General features: G+C 44.2%; 1 protein-coding gene across 6 annotated transcripts in view; it reads right to left on the bottom strand.

The window, feature by feature from the left end:
* Window positions 1-16,315, bottom strand: part of FGFR3 (fibroblast growth factor receptor 3) — a 65,986-nt gene that overhangs the window by 15,483 nt on the left and 34,188 nt on the right. For 2 of the 6 annotated variants that reach the window (XM_035138370.3, XM_035138369.3), the window contains exons 4-9: window positions 12,928-12,984; window positions 11,599-11,768; window positions 9,806-9,929; window positions 7,941-8,131; window positions 3,709-3,859; window positions 37-224 (exon numbers count right to left, since the gene is read on the bottom strand). In XM_035138370.3, coding sequence (XP_034994261.1) covers window positions 37-224; window positions 3,709-3,859; window positions 7,941-8,131; window positions 9,806-9,929; window positions 11,599-11,768; window positions 12,928-12,984 — 881 coding nt within the window. Of the gene's footprint in view, window positions 1-30; window positions 225-2,464; window positions 2,610-3,708; window positions 3,860-7,940; window positions 8,132-9,805; window positions 9,930-11,598; window positions 11,769-12,927; window positions 12,985-16,315 lie in introns of all 6 variants that reach the window. The other 4 variants (XM_035138372.3, XM_035138374.3, XM_088670007.1 and 1 more) reach the window with 3 other exon arrangements.

The following is a 16,315-nucleotide window of genomic DNA, read 5'->3' as shown; positions in this document are numbered from 1 at the left end:
GGAAGGAATAGGAACCTTGTATCTACTTTCTGTTACCTGTCTCTTGAGTGGGAACTTGGAGACTTTCTGAACAGTAGTGGTGTTAATCGGTTTCTTGGAGGGCCTTTTAATTCTATAGATAACCACCACCACGGCCACCAAGATGAACAGAACGAAGCCAGTCCCATAGCTGAGGATGCCTGCATAAAGGGAGCTGGAATCGTCCACGGCAACTCGCTTTTCCGCTGCAGAGTAATAGAGATATGTTAGGAGTCTGAATGGGAGGCAGGCAGGCACCAGACAGGCAACATTTCAATTCAGACAATACCTAGCAAATCTGGACCACACACCCCAAACACCCAGCAAAGTACAAAGCATATGTTCTCCAACACAATGCCTTGTGTGGTATCTTAGAGGCCAAGTGCAAACACCTAATATTCTACAGAATGCCTATGACAATCAGTTGCCACAAAACAATTGAGTGGAACTAGGTAAGTGTGGCAAAATCAAGTATGTTTTTGTGCTCAAAGTAATGTTCTGAATTTAAGTGCCACAAAGGTTTGTCATGTCGTTAACAAGGGTGAACAGATCAACCAATTTAATTGCTGTGTCAGTTTTGCAGCAATTTGTTCTGTTTTCCCCCATAGATTAAAAACAACAACAATAATCATAGGGGGAAATGTGTTTTACATGCATTATTTCCCTAAAATACGTATTTTTAGTTAGCCATATTGTATGCCTGAAGACTCTTGAATAGATAGTTTGGGTTTCCTAAAGGCACTGTAAGTATTTGGTTCAGTTGCAATGGTACATAAGTAAAACAGAAGGGCTTAAAGTTGGCTGGTTGGCTATTTTTTCCAAACAAACTCTGGTTTCTTCAGTCTTGCTTGGAAATCTATAGAGTTTCTAGGACTTACACACCAAGCATAGGCTGATCATGTAAGACAATTTCATTTAGCCTTGTTCTTTGTTTAACACTGTTTGTTAATGAAAGTATACCCTGTGGAATACCTGGTTTTTGTACGTGGCCCGTAAGATATGTAACGCAGCCTGTTATATGCAGAGAGCACATTGAAATGCACCTACCCTCTCCACAACTCCCTCTCTCTTAACACACAAACAAAACTTCTATTATTGATACACTTAAAACTCCCATATGCTCTGTATCATTGGAATATCCAAGTCTGTTTAAGCAAAAAATAAAGGATTGTGTCCCCGGGACATTGAAAAGCACTCTACTGCTCTACCACATGTGGAACTGAGTTAATGAGTGGCTGTGCTCCCAGGGGCTGATGGGAACTGTAGTCCAAAACATCTGGAGGAAACCAGGTTGGGGGAATGCTGTCATGGAGCCTGTTTCATCACTCAGTAATAAAATGGGTGGAATACTGAGCCTGATTCTGAGGTTATTATTGCCACTATCTACAGCATTTAATTGGATTGTCTAGAAGAAGTTTCTGATTGGTTTTTGTAGAAAATGCTTTTCAAGGTAAGAGACATGAAGCATTATTTACTAATAAAAGTATTCGTACAACGCCAATTTGTACAATAAAATACGGCGGTGTACAGCAATATAACTTAAAACACCATGAAAACAGTAAAAAAAATATGAAATGATTGGTTGATTAAAAATAATAATGTAGAGTTACACAGGCAGGTCTATCTACGTAAAAAGGTCTTCAAAAGGTCTGCTTGTGCCTGCCGAATCTCTACTGGAAAAATAATATACTGCTCCAGGGGTGAAATGGTACCCAATAAACTCTATGGAGCTAGCAGAGATAAAGGCATTTAATGAAAATGAATCCACAGAGCACATGTTCTCAATTGCTGTCTTGATGCAGCATTCATTCATAACAGAGCTTCAACATTCCCACCCAACAGAAGCCTACAGGTATTAGAAAGGCTGGTGATTGTGGAGTGGAAGCATGAGAGATTTTGTTCAGCAATAGTTAGCCTCCACCAAGAACATTATAGGAACATTATGGGAAATTAGCTGTCAATGCTATAAGCTGTACTGTGTAGGATTTATGACATAGAAGGCCTCGGTGTTCTCCAAAACTAAATATGGACAATCTAGCCAAAGAAGCACTTTTAATTAGATTCAACGATATTAAAAGCCACCCAATTCATAAAGTCAAGATACAGAAATGCCAAATGCTTGAGCAGCACATAGCCTGAAACAAACTGCTGGTACTATGGAGGTAAAATTGTGCATCGCATCTCAATAGATGATGGCCATTTTGAGACTGAGCCATGAGCATCGCTCCTGCCCACCGAGACGCAACTTCATTCCGGGGTGAGAAATTGAAGCATTTCCTGCCAACTTGGTTAACAAGTTACATATCGCAGAAAAGATGAAGTGTGCCTCAACGCAAGCTGGCTATAAGAGTAACACTCATCTATCGCTCAAGAATTTGGCATTTCGGAAGTGGGCACCGAGGCCCTTGAGAAAGGAAAGGGGAAAAAAGTGACAGAGCAAAAGTACCTGGTAATACCGTCAGCCAAGCAGTGTGGTGTGTAAACCCAATAGAATTCCCAGCAAGACAAGTATATGCCCCAGCGTCCTCAAAAGTAACATTGCGTAAGTACAGAATTTCTAGCTCCTTATCTGTTTTGTTAACACCTGCTGTCTACAGAGGGGGAGAAAAAAATACACAAGATAAAGAAGGAAGGGGGGAAACCCACAGGATTCCAAAGCCAAATTCCCAGAGAAGGCAACACGGATGCTCAGGCAAATTTCAAAAGCAGATTATAATATTTGAGACTAGGCCAGTGGCTTGTCCTCATGCCCTACCACAACCAGTTGTTTAAAAAGCAAGGAGTTCCCTTCACCAGGCTCTTACTCTGTCCCACTAAGAATGCATGCAAGCAAAAGCATAAGAATGAAAAAATTTCCTCCACATATATATGACTGTCTTTTGGTTAGTATGGCTGGGAAAGAGGGAAGAAGAAGAAGAAGAAGAAGAAGAAGAAGAAGAAGAAGAAGAAGAAGAAGAAGAAGAAGAAGAAGAAGGGAAGAAAAGAGAAGAGAAGAGAGTAAGTCGTGGTAAGTAAGGGCAAGGAGCAAGGATTAAAATGCAGTTAATGTGAGTAATGAGTTAAGCACGGGAAAAAGAGAGCTTAACTTTTTAAAAATGTAAAATTGATCAGAATTTCCCCCCAACCCACCCAAACACCCAAAATTTGAAACCAACGACTTGTTAACTCGTTCCCCACTTCTGGTGATTTCAACACACATGCCAAATTACTGAAAGATTCCTGATGCAAGCTGGAGAAGGAATGGGCTTGCCTCTTTTTCTCAGTTTCCGTCAGAGATCTTTCAGCTACTGGCCTGTATGTTGTTTCGACTGCAGGGGAAGTTTCCTCTTCCTCCCCGATACCTGAATTTGATGTGCAGGAGATATTCAGAGTTCAATGAACAATGAAATCGGTAAAGCCTATCTATAAATAAGGTTATGAGAGTTCAGGTCATTAACATGCAACTCGAAGCGATAAAGATGTAGTGAGCAAAGCCAGACAGTCATCAATGTGGGAATTTTTCCTTTGCAACTGATTTTTTTTTAAAAAAGCATTTAATTATCTTAAAATATAAGTAGTGACATCATGACATACAGTATCAGTCAACAGGACAGAAGACAAAATATTAATTTTTAAAACGACTAGCATCTTCCAGCGTTTACAGCTCATTCTTGCAGTTGCTAAGCCTTTGGGACAGAGTCGAGGGTTTACCTGGTTTTGATTTGTCAATGTGGAGCCAAAATGATTTTTCGGCTCTGCCTACGAAATTGTTGGCTCTACATAGATATTCGCCTTCATCTTGTTCTGTCACTTTAGACAAATTTAGGTAAGCATCGGCTTCGGGGTTTTTACTGATCCAAGACTGCAGAATAGACAGAAACCTCAACTTCAGTAAACCAAACAATATCTTTGCATCACACATTAGTCAGACAGGACTGAATTACTGCTACTTGGCTCATTTTTTTTAAAAAATGTACGCATTACTTGACCAAAAGGGACTCTCTGATTTTGCTAGGGAGCCGAATTCCGTGTCCCTTCCCTCCACCCCCCCCCCCCGAGTTTCTTTCTTTCATTTTTTAAGCAGCCTGTAAAGCTGCTCATTTGAAAAGTTTTCTTTGGCTGAATGTTCTCGTTTTTAAAAATGAGCTCGCTTTAATTTGCTGCAGTTCTCAGAGTTTACTTGCACCTGACAAGCCATTAAGTGTTGCAGCTACACCTGGGGGATCAGGGTTATAGTGGTTAAGACAGGATACTGATGAGTCTCCGGCTCCCATTAGTACATGTCAGCATGAAGAATGTTGGCTACCCCTCCCTGAAGGATCACCTTCATGCTGATTTGCTCATTATTTGCGAATATCCTTGGCTGGCCAAATCTAGCCAAGACTCAGGTTGTGTCACACACATAGCTGCCAAGTCTCCCGTATTCCCCAGGAAACCCCCGTTTTTCCAGCTGTCCCCAGCCGAAAAAAACGGATTTTTTTTGTTTCCCCCCGGTTTATTCTGGCGTGACGGCCATTTTGGAACTGGGCGGAGCATGCTCAGAAGCGACTTTTGATGCTGCTTTGCCCAGTTCCAAAATGGCTGCAGCGCGACTTCTGGTGCGGCGGCCATTTTGGAACAGGGCAGAGCAGCATCAAAAGTAGCTTCTGAGCATGCTCTGCCCAGTTCCAAAATGGCGGCAACGCTACTTCCGGTCTGCTACTTCCGGTCCAGTCCCTTATTTCTCAGGCAGCTATGGTCACACAGCTATGGTCACACAGACTAAAGCAAAGAATGAAAAGGAATCATCCTTGGTCAGACTTCACTAATCTGGAGGCCCTCGAGATGTTTTGGACTTCCAAACAGACTTAATTCAGCTCTGTGCTGCCCGGGGCCTATGGGAGTTGTAGTCCAAAATGTTAAGAGAGGTTGCCAGGTTGGTTAAGGCTGTGCTAGAAGACTGTGGCCATGATCGTGGTTTAGGCAGGAGTGAAGACTCAGCAAGCGCCTGGGATTCACTGCAGGCCTGGGGGATGGTTCAATTTGCCTGCTTCACTTGCACCCAGGCCACTGAGTGATCTGCCAAGGTCCTGATGTTCGGCTTGCGTAAAGATCATGAGATCTTCATGATCTTCCAAGAGAACAGTACTTGCTTGGATGCCTCAGAGATATGTCAGAAATGTAGTTTTGCTAGAGCTGGACAAGAAGAGCCGAGAAAGGCAAATGCAGGCTCACAAACACAAGCAAATGGAGCTATGGCCAGCTATAAAAACTGCACCCGGTCCTCATGCATATTTTTGGGAGCACAGTTTCCCTGTCATTTTTAAAGGGGATCTCAGGATCACTTGGCAGACCGCTGCCCTACCCTGTGGATAACTTGCCTATGGGGTGTTTTAAGGATCCATATTATCTCGCCTTTAATCATTTATCTGCTGAAGTATTAATAGTTTGCACTTTCATAGAACCATATCAAGGCCATATATAAGCTCATGGTTAAGTCTGCCTCGATAAAAACATCAGTAAATACTGGTTGGTAAAAGAAAGAGGGGGGGTCATGTTGTAAAGGGCTGTCTAAACAGCAGAGTTTTTGGAAGGTTATTTGAAAGATGGCAGTAATGATTCCTCCCGAGCCTCTGTTGGCAGGGCAGGGCCTGCCTCACTGAAAGCTAGTAATGGCCAACCTAATCTCAGGCTTACCTTCCAAGTCCCGGACTGCAGAATCCGGGACCGGCAGCCGTGTGACACCAGAAGTTGTGTCGACGTAACTTCCAGTGTCGCTTTGCCCTTCTATGGGCACCAAAAATGGCCGCCGGCGGCTTCAAAAGTAGCTTCTACGCATGACCGGAAGTGCGTTGACGCGACTTCCGGTGTCGGCCATTTTTGGTGCCCATAAATGGGCGGGCCGACACCGGAAGTTGCGTCGACACACTTCTGCTCATGCGTAGAAGCTGGTTTTGAAGCCAGCGGCGGCCATTTTTGGTGCCCATAGAAGGGCAAATCAGGAAAAAAAATGGCCACCGGCAGGAGAAAATAACGGAGAAAAACGGGAGACGAAGTGATACGGGGGACCACCGGGAAAAGGTAAGTAAAAACAGGGGTTTCCCGGGGAAAACAGGGTACTTGGCAGCTATGATCTCAGGGTTGTGGGGAGTGACCCATCAGTGAGGCTTGCTAGATGAAGAGGTTTAGTTTAGAGCCCTTTCCTAGCTCAGTTTAATAGGGACTGGTGTTCTTCTCTGGAGGCCTCGAGGCACACAACCCTATGCTCCGCCCACACAATTCTGGAATCCTGGTCTAGATCAAGGAATGGATCTGCCATAGACATCAAAGCTGGGGACTCCAATCTGGAATCAAGTTTTGGATGGGTTTGCACTCCCCCTTAAAAGGCAAATTTCCAGCTTGGGGGTTCCACTTGACACTGGAAGGCTGGTGGTGGTTTTGGCCGGTACGGCAGCTGCACTCTGTCCTACAGACCTCGATCCATCATCCATGCCCTAGTCACACCTAGATTGGATTACCATGATGAGGGCCTGTTTCTGAAGAACAGCTTGCAAACTTCAACTGGGCCAAAATATATACAATTTTAACAGCCGGTTATGAATTCTATTATTTCTCCCTATCTTTTATGTGGAAACTAGAGAATCTTGTTTGCTGGATCAGATGCTAAATCTGGAATCCTGTTACCTAATAATGGTCCTTTAAAGTAAAAATACTTATCCCTCTTTTTCTTTTGTATGGTGCTTTCAAGTGATTCCTACCATTGCAGGGGTTTGAACTAGATGACTGCTGGTGTCCCTTTCCAAACATACAATTATATGGTTCTATGATTCAAGTTTTCAAAGTGATGAACACATGTTATCCAGCTGCAGTACTTACAATGACCCTGTAAGGCAAGGTAGTAGAAACTTCTCTGTTGCATGACAGTCAGCCCCGGCGCTTCCATTAAGGCGAACTAGGCCACAGCCTAGGGCGCCAAAATGGAGGGGGCGCTGACCAGGCTGCCCGCCGCCCACCGCTGCCGCCTCAGGCCGCTATCCAGAGGCGCGTGGGGAGCGCGGGCCTGGGGCTGCCTCCTTTGAACAGCTGAAAGGCGGGCGAGGCGGCCCCAGGCTCGCACTCCCGGCGAGAAGTTCCGGAGGTGCGCGGGGAGCAGCAGAGAAGCGGCAGCGGCAGAAGGGCGAGCGGGGCCCGCCAGCCAGCATAATCAGCAGGGTCTTGCAGGCTGCAGCGGAGCAGAGAGCAGGAGGAGGCAGCCCCGCCCCCAGGCTCGTGCTCCCAGCGATCCCCGCGCACCTCCGGAGCTTCGCACAGGGAGCGGCAGCCTGGGGCCACCTCGCTGCACCTCTCAGCTGTTCAGTTGAGGCGGCCTCAGTCCCCCCCTCCCCACGCAAAGCTCCGCAGGCGTGCTGGGGCGTGCGTGCGTCATGGCGCATGCGTCAGAAAGTGTTTTGCTTAGGGTGCAAAAAGCCCTAGCACCGCGCCTGATGACAGTGAATGCTGGGAGTTGAGGCTAAGAAGGAGTGGCTTGCCTAAGCCCACCTAACGAGATCATGGCAGGAGCAAGGCTCAACCAGAGATTTCCTGACTGATGCAATCCTAACCATATCTCCTCAAAAAGTTCTATTAAATTCATTGCAGCCTACTTCTAGGTAAATGGGATTAGGATCACAGCTGCAGTCTCTTAGCCATTATGCTATACCAGCTTGTCACAAGTCTGGTAGTAGCCCTTCCATATTTTGAATTTTGCAGAAGGTTTCCCCCCAAATGTACCTGCAAACTCGTCGGGCGGAAATTAGAGTGATACATGGCTTGCTGTCTGATTTTAAAGTATGCGCCTTTAGCGTCAATAATGCCCAAATCTACAGGTTCCAGAAGTATTCACTGCTGTGGGGCAGTGCCTCAACAGTACAGGTCAAACTCTAGCATGCAATGGCCATAGAGGGGATGTGTAGTTGTTTACCAACCTTTAGGACAGTGACATACGGAGTCCCGTCTGGTCCATACTTGCTTCCGTTGACCTCCACGTGTTTCAGCCACTGGATGTGAGGCTGGGCATCGCTGTACACTTTGCAAAGGAATTTAACGTCACTCCCAATCACCACAGTCTGGTTAGCAGGCAATCCTGCCTGGAGAATAGGACGGTGGGGTGATCTTTCTGCAGGAGAGAAGAAAGGAGGAATGAGCTGGCTCTTTTCCGGTAGTTCATCAGGAACCTGCTCTATAGAGAGCGCTCTTTTGGTAAACAGTTCTTTTCTGGAAAGCCTTTGAATGCTGCTGTGTGGATTCAGTCAAGAGGAAGGATTCGCTGTAAACAACGGCAGGGCAACCGATTTCTGGCAAGGTGGGACTTGTTATTCTATACAGTGCAGAATCTCAGATTAAGCATCAACTACATAAATAGCTAAATATTTATTGATAAATATAAATAAATAATATTTATTAATAAATAAATAGCTAGATATTTAAAAGGTAAAGGTAAAGGGGCCCCTGACCATCAGGTCCAGTTGTGTCCGACTCTGGGGTTGCGGCGTTCATCTCGCTCTATAGGCCGAGGGAGCCGGCGTTTGTCCGCAGACAGCTTCCGGGTCATGTGGCCAGCATGACAAAGCTGCTTCTGGCAAACCAGAGCAGCACACGGAAACGCTGTTTACCTTCCCGCCGGAGCGGTCCCTATTTATCTACTTGCACTTTGATGTGCTTTCGAACTGCTAGGTGGGCAGGAGCTGGGACTGAGCAACGGGAGCTCACCCCATTGCAGGGATTCGAACTGCCGACCTTCTGATCAGCAAGCCCTAGGCTCTGTGGTTTAACCCACAGCGCCACCTGGGTCCCTGCTAGATATTTATTAATAGCTAAACAGATAAACAGGTACCGCTCCGGCGGGAAGGTAAACGGTGTTTCCGTGCGCTGCTCTGGTTTTGCCAGAAGCGGCTTAGTCATGCTGGCCACATGACCTGGGGACCCTAGACCTGGAAAAACTGTCTGCGGACAAAACGTCAGCTCCCTCGGCCAGTAAAGCGAGATGAGCGCCGCAACCCTAGAGTTGTTCGCGACTGGACTTAACTGTCAGTATGGACTTTTACATCAGCATGGCAGTCTCGGTCTAAGCTCAGACTGGGCTTCTTGGGAGAAAAGTGATGACAAATCTAGACAGCATCTTAAAAAGCAGAGACATCACCTTGCCTACAAAGGTCCGTATAGTTAAAGCTATTGTGACAGCTATGGTTTTCCCAGTCGTGATGTATGGAAGTGAGAGCTGGACCATAAAGAAGGCGGATCGTCGAAGAATTGATGCTTTTGAATTATGGTGCTGGAGGAGACTCTTGAGAGTCCCATGGACTGCAAGAAGATCAAACCTCTCCATTCTGAAGGAAATCAGCCCTGAGTGCTCACTGGAAGGACAGATCCTGAAGCTGAGGCTCCAATACTTTGGCCACCTCATGAGAAGAGAAGAATCCTTGGAAAAGACCCTGATGTTGGGAAAGATGGAGGGCACAAGGAGAAGGGGACGACAGAGGATGAGATGGTTGGACAGTGTTCTCGAAGCTACGAACATGAGTTTGACCAAACTGCGGGAGGCAGTGCAAGACAGGAGTGCCTGGCGTGCTCTGGTCCATGGGGTCACGAAGAGTCGGACACGACTAAACAACTAAACAACAATGCACTGTATGTGGGGCTGCCCTTGAATTCTGGAGGCTGCAGTTGTGCAGACTTGTGACTACTAGGCCAGTAAGTGGAAAGCCCAGCGGGAAGGACCTAAATCACCTCCACCCCCAGCCCCCTGAGTAACACTGCCCCCCTGGCGCAAACAGACGGAAAGAACACTTACCAAGAACATCGAGCTGGTAGGTATGCCAAATGATGCCATATTTATTCCGCACCACACAGGTGTAGTTGCCTCGGTCTGACGGAACTGCACTTTCCATGACGAGGCTCCACTGCTGATGTCGCAGCTGCAGAGGGGGAAAATGAAGAATAACCACAAATCAGCCTCCTCTCAGAAGAGAGTGGAGTGAAATATGGGGAAAGGAAATCCAACTTGGAACCTGGTTGTTAAAAGTACAAAGACCACCCTTAAAGCAACAAGGAAGCCAAGCCAATCTGAGCAATTTTTTTATCAGCTCCGATCCCATTTTAAAGACTTCCTATCAAACGTTTAATATCCCGATAGAAACCTGTTCCTGTGTTGTTAAATGTATAGTCTGCAGCCGGTTAATATGAGAATTAATCTCGAACCAAACTTCAGTAATTTCCTACATCAGAATGGTCAGGAAGAAGTATTTTACTCCCCCCCACCAAAAATAAAACCAACATGAGCCAAACAAACTTTTGAGCAATGAGCACCCATTTATATCCCCAGGATATTAATCATGGCAAATGTGCTAATGAAAAGCTAACAGGATTGAACTTTGGTAATTATGATTATACAGTGGTACCTCTACTTATGAATTTAATGCGTTCCGAACGCACTTTTGTAAGTCGGAAAAAATTGTAAGTCGAATCCCATAGGAATGCATTGGGAGAAAAATTCGTAAGTCGAAGCAACCCTATCTAAAAATTCATAAGTTGAAAAAATCCTATCTAAACTGCATCCAAGATGGCAGACGGAGCTCCATTCATAAGTAGAAACATTCGTAAGTAGAGTTATTCGTAAGTAGAGGTACCACTGTACAACAAATGGATAACGGTAAAAGATACAGAAAAAAGAAAAAGAAATTACAGTGGTGCCTCGCTAGACGAATTTAATTTGTTCCATGGGTCTTTTCTTATAACAAAAAATTCGTCTAGCGAATCCCATAGGAATGCATTGAATTTTTTTGAATTTTTTTTGCCCATAGGAACGCATTAATTGAATTTCAATGCATTCCTATGGGAAACCGTGATTCGCTAGACGAATTTTTCGCTAGACAACCTCCACTAGAAAAAACCTTTCGTTAAGCGGAAATTTTGTTAAGCAGGGCATTCGTTAAGCGAGGCACCACTGTATTTTCTTTTGAAATGGAACCCTTGGAGGGAGGGGAGGAGGTCTGAAGGTTCGAAAGAACCTTTTTATTTTTATGTTTTGGAATGGTTAAAGTTATTATGTACAAATTCATGTAAAACCAATAAAATTGTTATTTTTTAAAAAGCTAACAGCATTTATTTGTTTCTTGAAGTGGCAGGCATGCTTCCTGGTATTTTGTTTACATACACTAGAATTCAGAAACAAAGGAAAATTATCATGAATAACAGCTGAAATGTGTAAAGTGGGCAGCAACTGGGGGTTGGGGAACAACCTGAATCTAAGAATTTTTCCAAGTACATTGGGGGGGGGGAACCCTACTATGTTGTTCATATGCTTCAACTGTCTCACCGCTATATTCAGCGTACGATAGTATCCACGTCACATTTTGCATTCTAAAAATGATACCCAAGTAGAAGATCTGCACGCCAGTTTGGCTATAAAGAAGTACAGGCTGGAAAGGAAATTATCTATGATGTGAAAGTGGCGGATCCCATATCCAGCCGGCCTTTCAAAATTGTTCAGTGAGCAAAACTTCAGGAGTGACAATTCCAAGAGGTTTCCAAAGCTGGAGGTTAAGGAATGGGACCAAATCAATGTTAGAACGCCGACGTTCTTACTTTGATGCCCCCAATACGGTGCTCTCCTTTGAATTCTTTGCCGTTTTTCAGCCAGTGTATAGACGGAGAGGGATTTCCAGCAGCTGGGCAGCGAAAGCGAACAGTGTTTGCGGCGGGAACAGCCAGAAGCTTCCTATCCATTATCTCCAGACGGGTCCAGTACGGGGCAACTGTAAACACAAAGCAGAGCAATTGAAGAAACACAACGTGTCCGTTGGTGAGCATATGATGTGATCTATTATGTGCAAGAGCAGCCAAACTGCTACAGCTAGATTTAGTTTCAGCAAAATCATTGTTATTTTCATAAGGGTGGGGGCGGGGGCGGAGAGCAAGGTAGTTGTTATTTGAGCCTTGGAGAAGTTTGCTGATGAGACACAATTCTTGAAAGAACTGACCCGACTCCAAAGTAAACTCAGTGAAATTAAACACAAACGTCATGCCAGGTTAGCATCAGAATAAGGTCCTCAGGCAGGGCCGGATTGAGGTTTGATGAGACCCTAAGCTACTGAAGGTAATGGGGCCCTTTATATGTCCAGCTGTCCTTTGTCAACAACAAATTGTCGCAAAGGAACAAAGGAAGACTGGTCTACAAGCACTCTTTAATCTTAGATAACAGGTACAACAGCTTGACCTACATTCAACTTTGCTGCACTGCAGTCTGCAGCTGCATGCTACATGTTTCCATGCAACCAGTCCGTGCAGAATGTAGGCATCCTATATGTAGAAATGAGCAAACCAGTGATATTTTCCATGGTTTTCTTTAAGTAGGCAGCACTCTTTCTTGGCACTGTTACAAATATCGCATATTGACTCCCAATTAAGGCAGTGGTAGAAGCGAACACATTATGCTACATGGAAATCCCACCCTTTGCAATTCAGTTTCTATTTAAGGACAGCAATGGGGGAGGCACTGTGAGCCACAGAAACAGAAGAAGAGTTTACATACACACCCATTTTTTTTAAAGAAAGAGCTTCCTGACTAATTCTGAAACAATAATAATAATAATAGTAATTCTCTAGTGAAGAATGGATTGCTGCCCTTAGAAAACAAATGAGAAATTGAGGTCTTTGGCGCCCTTAGAAAACAATTGAGAAATAGAGGTCTTTGGTGCAGTAGCATAACCACTCAAAAAGATAACAGTAAAAACATTGAAACACTGAAAAGTTTTGACTCAGTGCTAGATATTGTAAAACAAAGGTTGAAATCAGTGGAGCCTACATGCCAATCTCCCCCCCCCAACTATCTGCACCATTGATTCCAATAGTTTAGCTAACGTAAGCATTCCTGAGAATTAGACTTTGTATGTGTCCCGAACCCCAGATATTTACCTCCGTCTTCAGAGTCATCTTCATCTTCATCTTCATCATCACCCGACGATGGAGAATCTTGAAAGAGAAGGGAGGGAGGGGTGGAAATTAAATTTTGTTGGTGCCAAAATTTTGAATTCATTTCTGCAATGATTTTCCATTTTCAAAACGGATTAACCGGCATATCCCAACGTTATCCCAATATAGCTGTGATCTTCTGAACTACGGTAAACTTTTACTTCTGAACTTACTAATACAAAAATCCACTCATCCACAAATACAGGGCTACAGTCCGGTTAAGCCCAGAATATCAATACGGTAATGCTCTTCAGAACAAAGGAGATTAAAAACCACAGGTGGTTCTATCAATGTCCTTCTTAAAGTAGGACATCAAGAATTAGAGGCAGTACTCAAAATACAGCAAGACCAGTAGAGTACAGCGTAATTATTATTTCTTGCTATCTGGACACAGCTTCTGTTTTTGCAGCCTAAGACTGCAATTGCTTTTTTAGGAGTCAAATCAACTGCTGGCTCACATTTAGTCTGCGATCAGCTTCTAAGTAAGAAGAAGTAAGAAATAGTGACACAATTGCCGGGAAGTTGGGATCTACCTAGAGAGCCACTTCTGTTAAAAGGCGCTAATGAAAACCAACCAAAATCTCATTTCCATCATTAAAATAAAATAAAATAAAATAATGGCGTTTGTTTGAACTTTTCTACAAAATGAGGATGGTTTAGTTCGAGCAAAGATGTGCCCAAAGAAATTGTCCCCGAAGAAATCTGGTGAAATGACAAGAACCCACATGACGGGGGGAAATGGAGAAACTGAAAGGATGGCATTTTACCCAGATAGCTTGGGTGGCTACTACACGTAACATAACTACAAGGGAACATATTGACCGAGGTTTTTGTAGTCTGCTTTTAAAAACTCAAATAAAAAGAATGAAAACATATAGTCTTTGATATTTATATATATATATGAAATCTCTTTAATGTCAACTCTCATCCAAAATAAACAGGGGCAATGCACAGGTACCCTTTCATAAGAATTCTGTCGTTTAGTGTGGCAGCACCTACAACTTTGGAACTCCCTGCCTATTGAGATCAAGCAGGTGCCTTCATTGTACTCTTTTCAGCACCTGTTTAGGACATTCTTGTATAGACAAGCTATCCAGATGCTTAGTATAATGCCCAGTATAAAAGTGGGTTTGGGAGGAAATCAGCTCGGCTCTACTTGGCAAAATCATGTTTGTGATTAGAATTCCCCATTGCCAAGAGCCAGGCACTGCAAATGAAAAAAACAAGCAAGATCATGTTTATTGCCCCTGTGCAGCTACGCGGACTCTATATTTACAGTCTGTTGTCGTAACATGAAAATATCTCTAGGTCCTTTTTGCTCTTCCACGTTGCTGCGAATGCTCTCTTCTGCCCTTTGGAGCTTCTTGAAATTCAAATTTTTTTTGGAAACCACAACCCGAATGCAACATTCCAGCTGAGGGTGTGGCACTAAAGATATATAATATGCAGAAATATATTGTTTTTTTCAGCACTCCTCTTTCGTTTACACTGCAGGATGTAAAACTGCGCCTGTACCAAGAGCTTCCACCGAGCTGGTTTTAATTAAGTGTTAACATTTCAATCTGAAACATACTCATTAGGAAGTCAAAGGAATTTCCCTTTCAAAAACCGCGATTATCGAGTCACAGCCCAATCCCCCAATTTTTGCACTGGTGCAACTAAAGCAACACTCTACAATCGAGCCATGCGTGGCATGCCCATCCTGTGGTGCTGTTTATCAAATGCAACTATCTTTCTTTGGGGGTGGGGAACGGACCAGTTTCATAACGTATTTTTCATTTCCATCCTTGGATCATTCATTATCTGAGAAACACTCACATTGCTGCGATCATGTTTCAGGGCAATGTGGGATGTGTTGCCATGAGAAGTCAAAAGACCTGTCGGATGGCAGGTTGAGTCCCACCCTTTGGCCGGCCCTGCCTGGGCACTTTTGCACAAGAATACTACACCGCATCTGAGGTGGAGGGATTGCACCAGCGCAACATCTCAGTTTATTTTATTTTTTTATAATATTTTTTATTACTTTTATAGAAATATAGAAAAAATGAAACAGATAGAATAACAAAAAACAACAATAACACACAATAAAAGAAAATACAAAAAAAGAACTTTTAAATCCAAATCCAAATTCTTTTAACATTGTATGTAGGGACCTCCTCGAGTTCCCTCACTCTGTGCTTCATTTCCTTTTTATCTTTAGCAATTTCCAATACATTTTTATATAAATTTCTTAGGGTTTCAACTCTTTGAGACCTCAATATACTTCACAAATTCTCCAAATCCACAGCTTCTATACAATTCTAAATCTAATCTTAATATTGAATTTTAGCATATTTTTTCAAATAAATTTTAAAATCTTTCCACTCTTCTTCTGCCGCTTCTTCTCCCCGGTCGTGAATTCTTCCGGTCATCTCAGCCATTTCCATGTACTCCATCATCTTCATTTGCCAATCGTCCACTGTTGGTAATTCGTGAGACTTCCAGTTCTTGGCTAGGGCAACATCTCAGTTTAGCTGGCGATGTTCCAAGTTGTGTCAACTGCACTGCCTTTCCATTCGCCCCCTTGAAGATTGATGCTTAAAGAGTAAACATGGAAGGGGGCAGAGACGAATGTGGCACTTCCACCTCCCTAGTCATTCCGCTGACCCTCTTTTGACTTGGAGGACGGCCTTCTGAAGCAGAGAGCCTCATGTATCTGTGTCGGCTCCCAGGAATCTGGAAAATCAGAGTTCTAAAACACATGGAGTGCTCCTCATTTCAGGAGTTTGCCCTCCTCAAGTGGAGTATGTTGGGAAATGTGATGTGAAGCATGGCTGGTGTGCGCATCCCTACAGCCCACCTCACGTGTTTACAGGCAGAGCAACCCAAAATTCGGGAAGCCAGAGAGTATTTTATGCTGGGATAAATAAAGCTAAACCACTGAGCCTAGGGCTTGCCGATCAGAACGCCGGCGGTTCGAATCCCCGCGACGGGGTGAGCTCCCGTTGCTCGTTCCCTGCTCCTGCCAACTTAGCAGTTCAAAAGCACGTCAAAGTGCAAGTAGATAAATAGGTACCAATCCGGCGGGAAGGTAAACGGCGTTTCCAAGCACTGCTCTGGTTCGCCAGAAGCGGCTTAGTCATGCTGGCCACATGACCTGAAAGCTGTACGCCGGCTCCCTCTGCCAATAACGCGAGATGAGCGCCACAACCCCAGAGTCGGTCACGACTGGACCTAATGGTCAGGGGTCCCTTTACCTTTACCTAACTTGGTTTAGGAACAGGGCTACCGCTGGTTGAGCCAACCCAAGTCTGGCTGAGGAAAAACAAGTGTTTAAAAGAAGAGTTTCACT

This window comes from Zootoca vivipara, chromosome 5 (genome assembly GCF_965207765.1).
Source record: "Zootoca vivipara chromosome 5, rZooViv2.hap1.1, whole genome shotgun sequence".
Lineage (NCBI taxonomy): Eukaryota > Metazoa > Chordata > Lepidosauria > Squamata > Lacertidae > Zootoca > Zootoca vivipara.
Note: the sequence above shows the minus strand (reverse complement) of the source record. Positions and strands in the feature narration are given on the sequence as shown.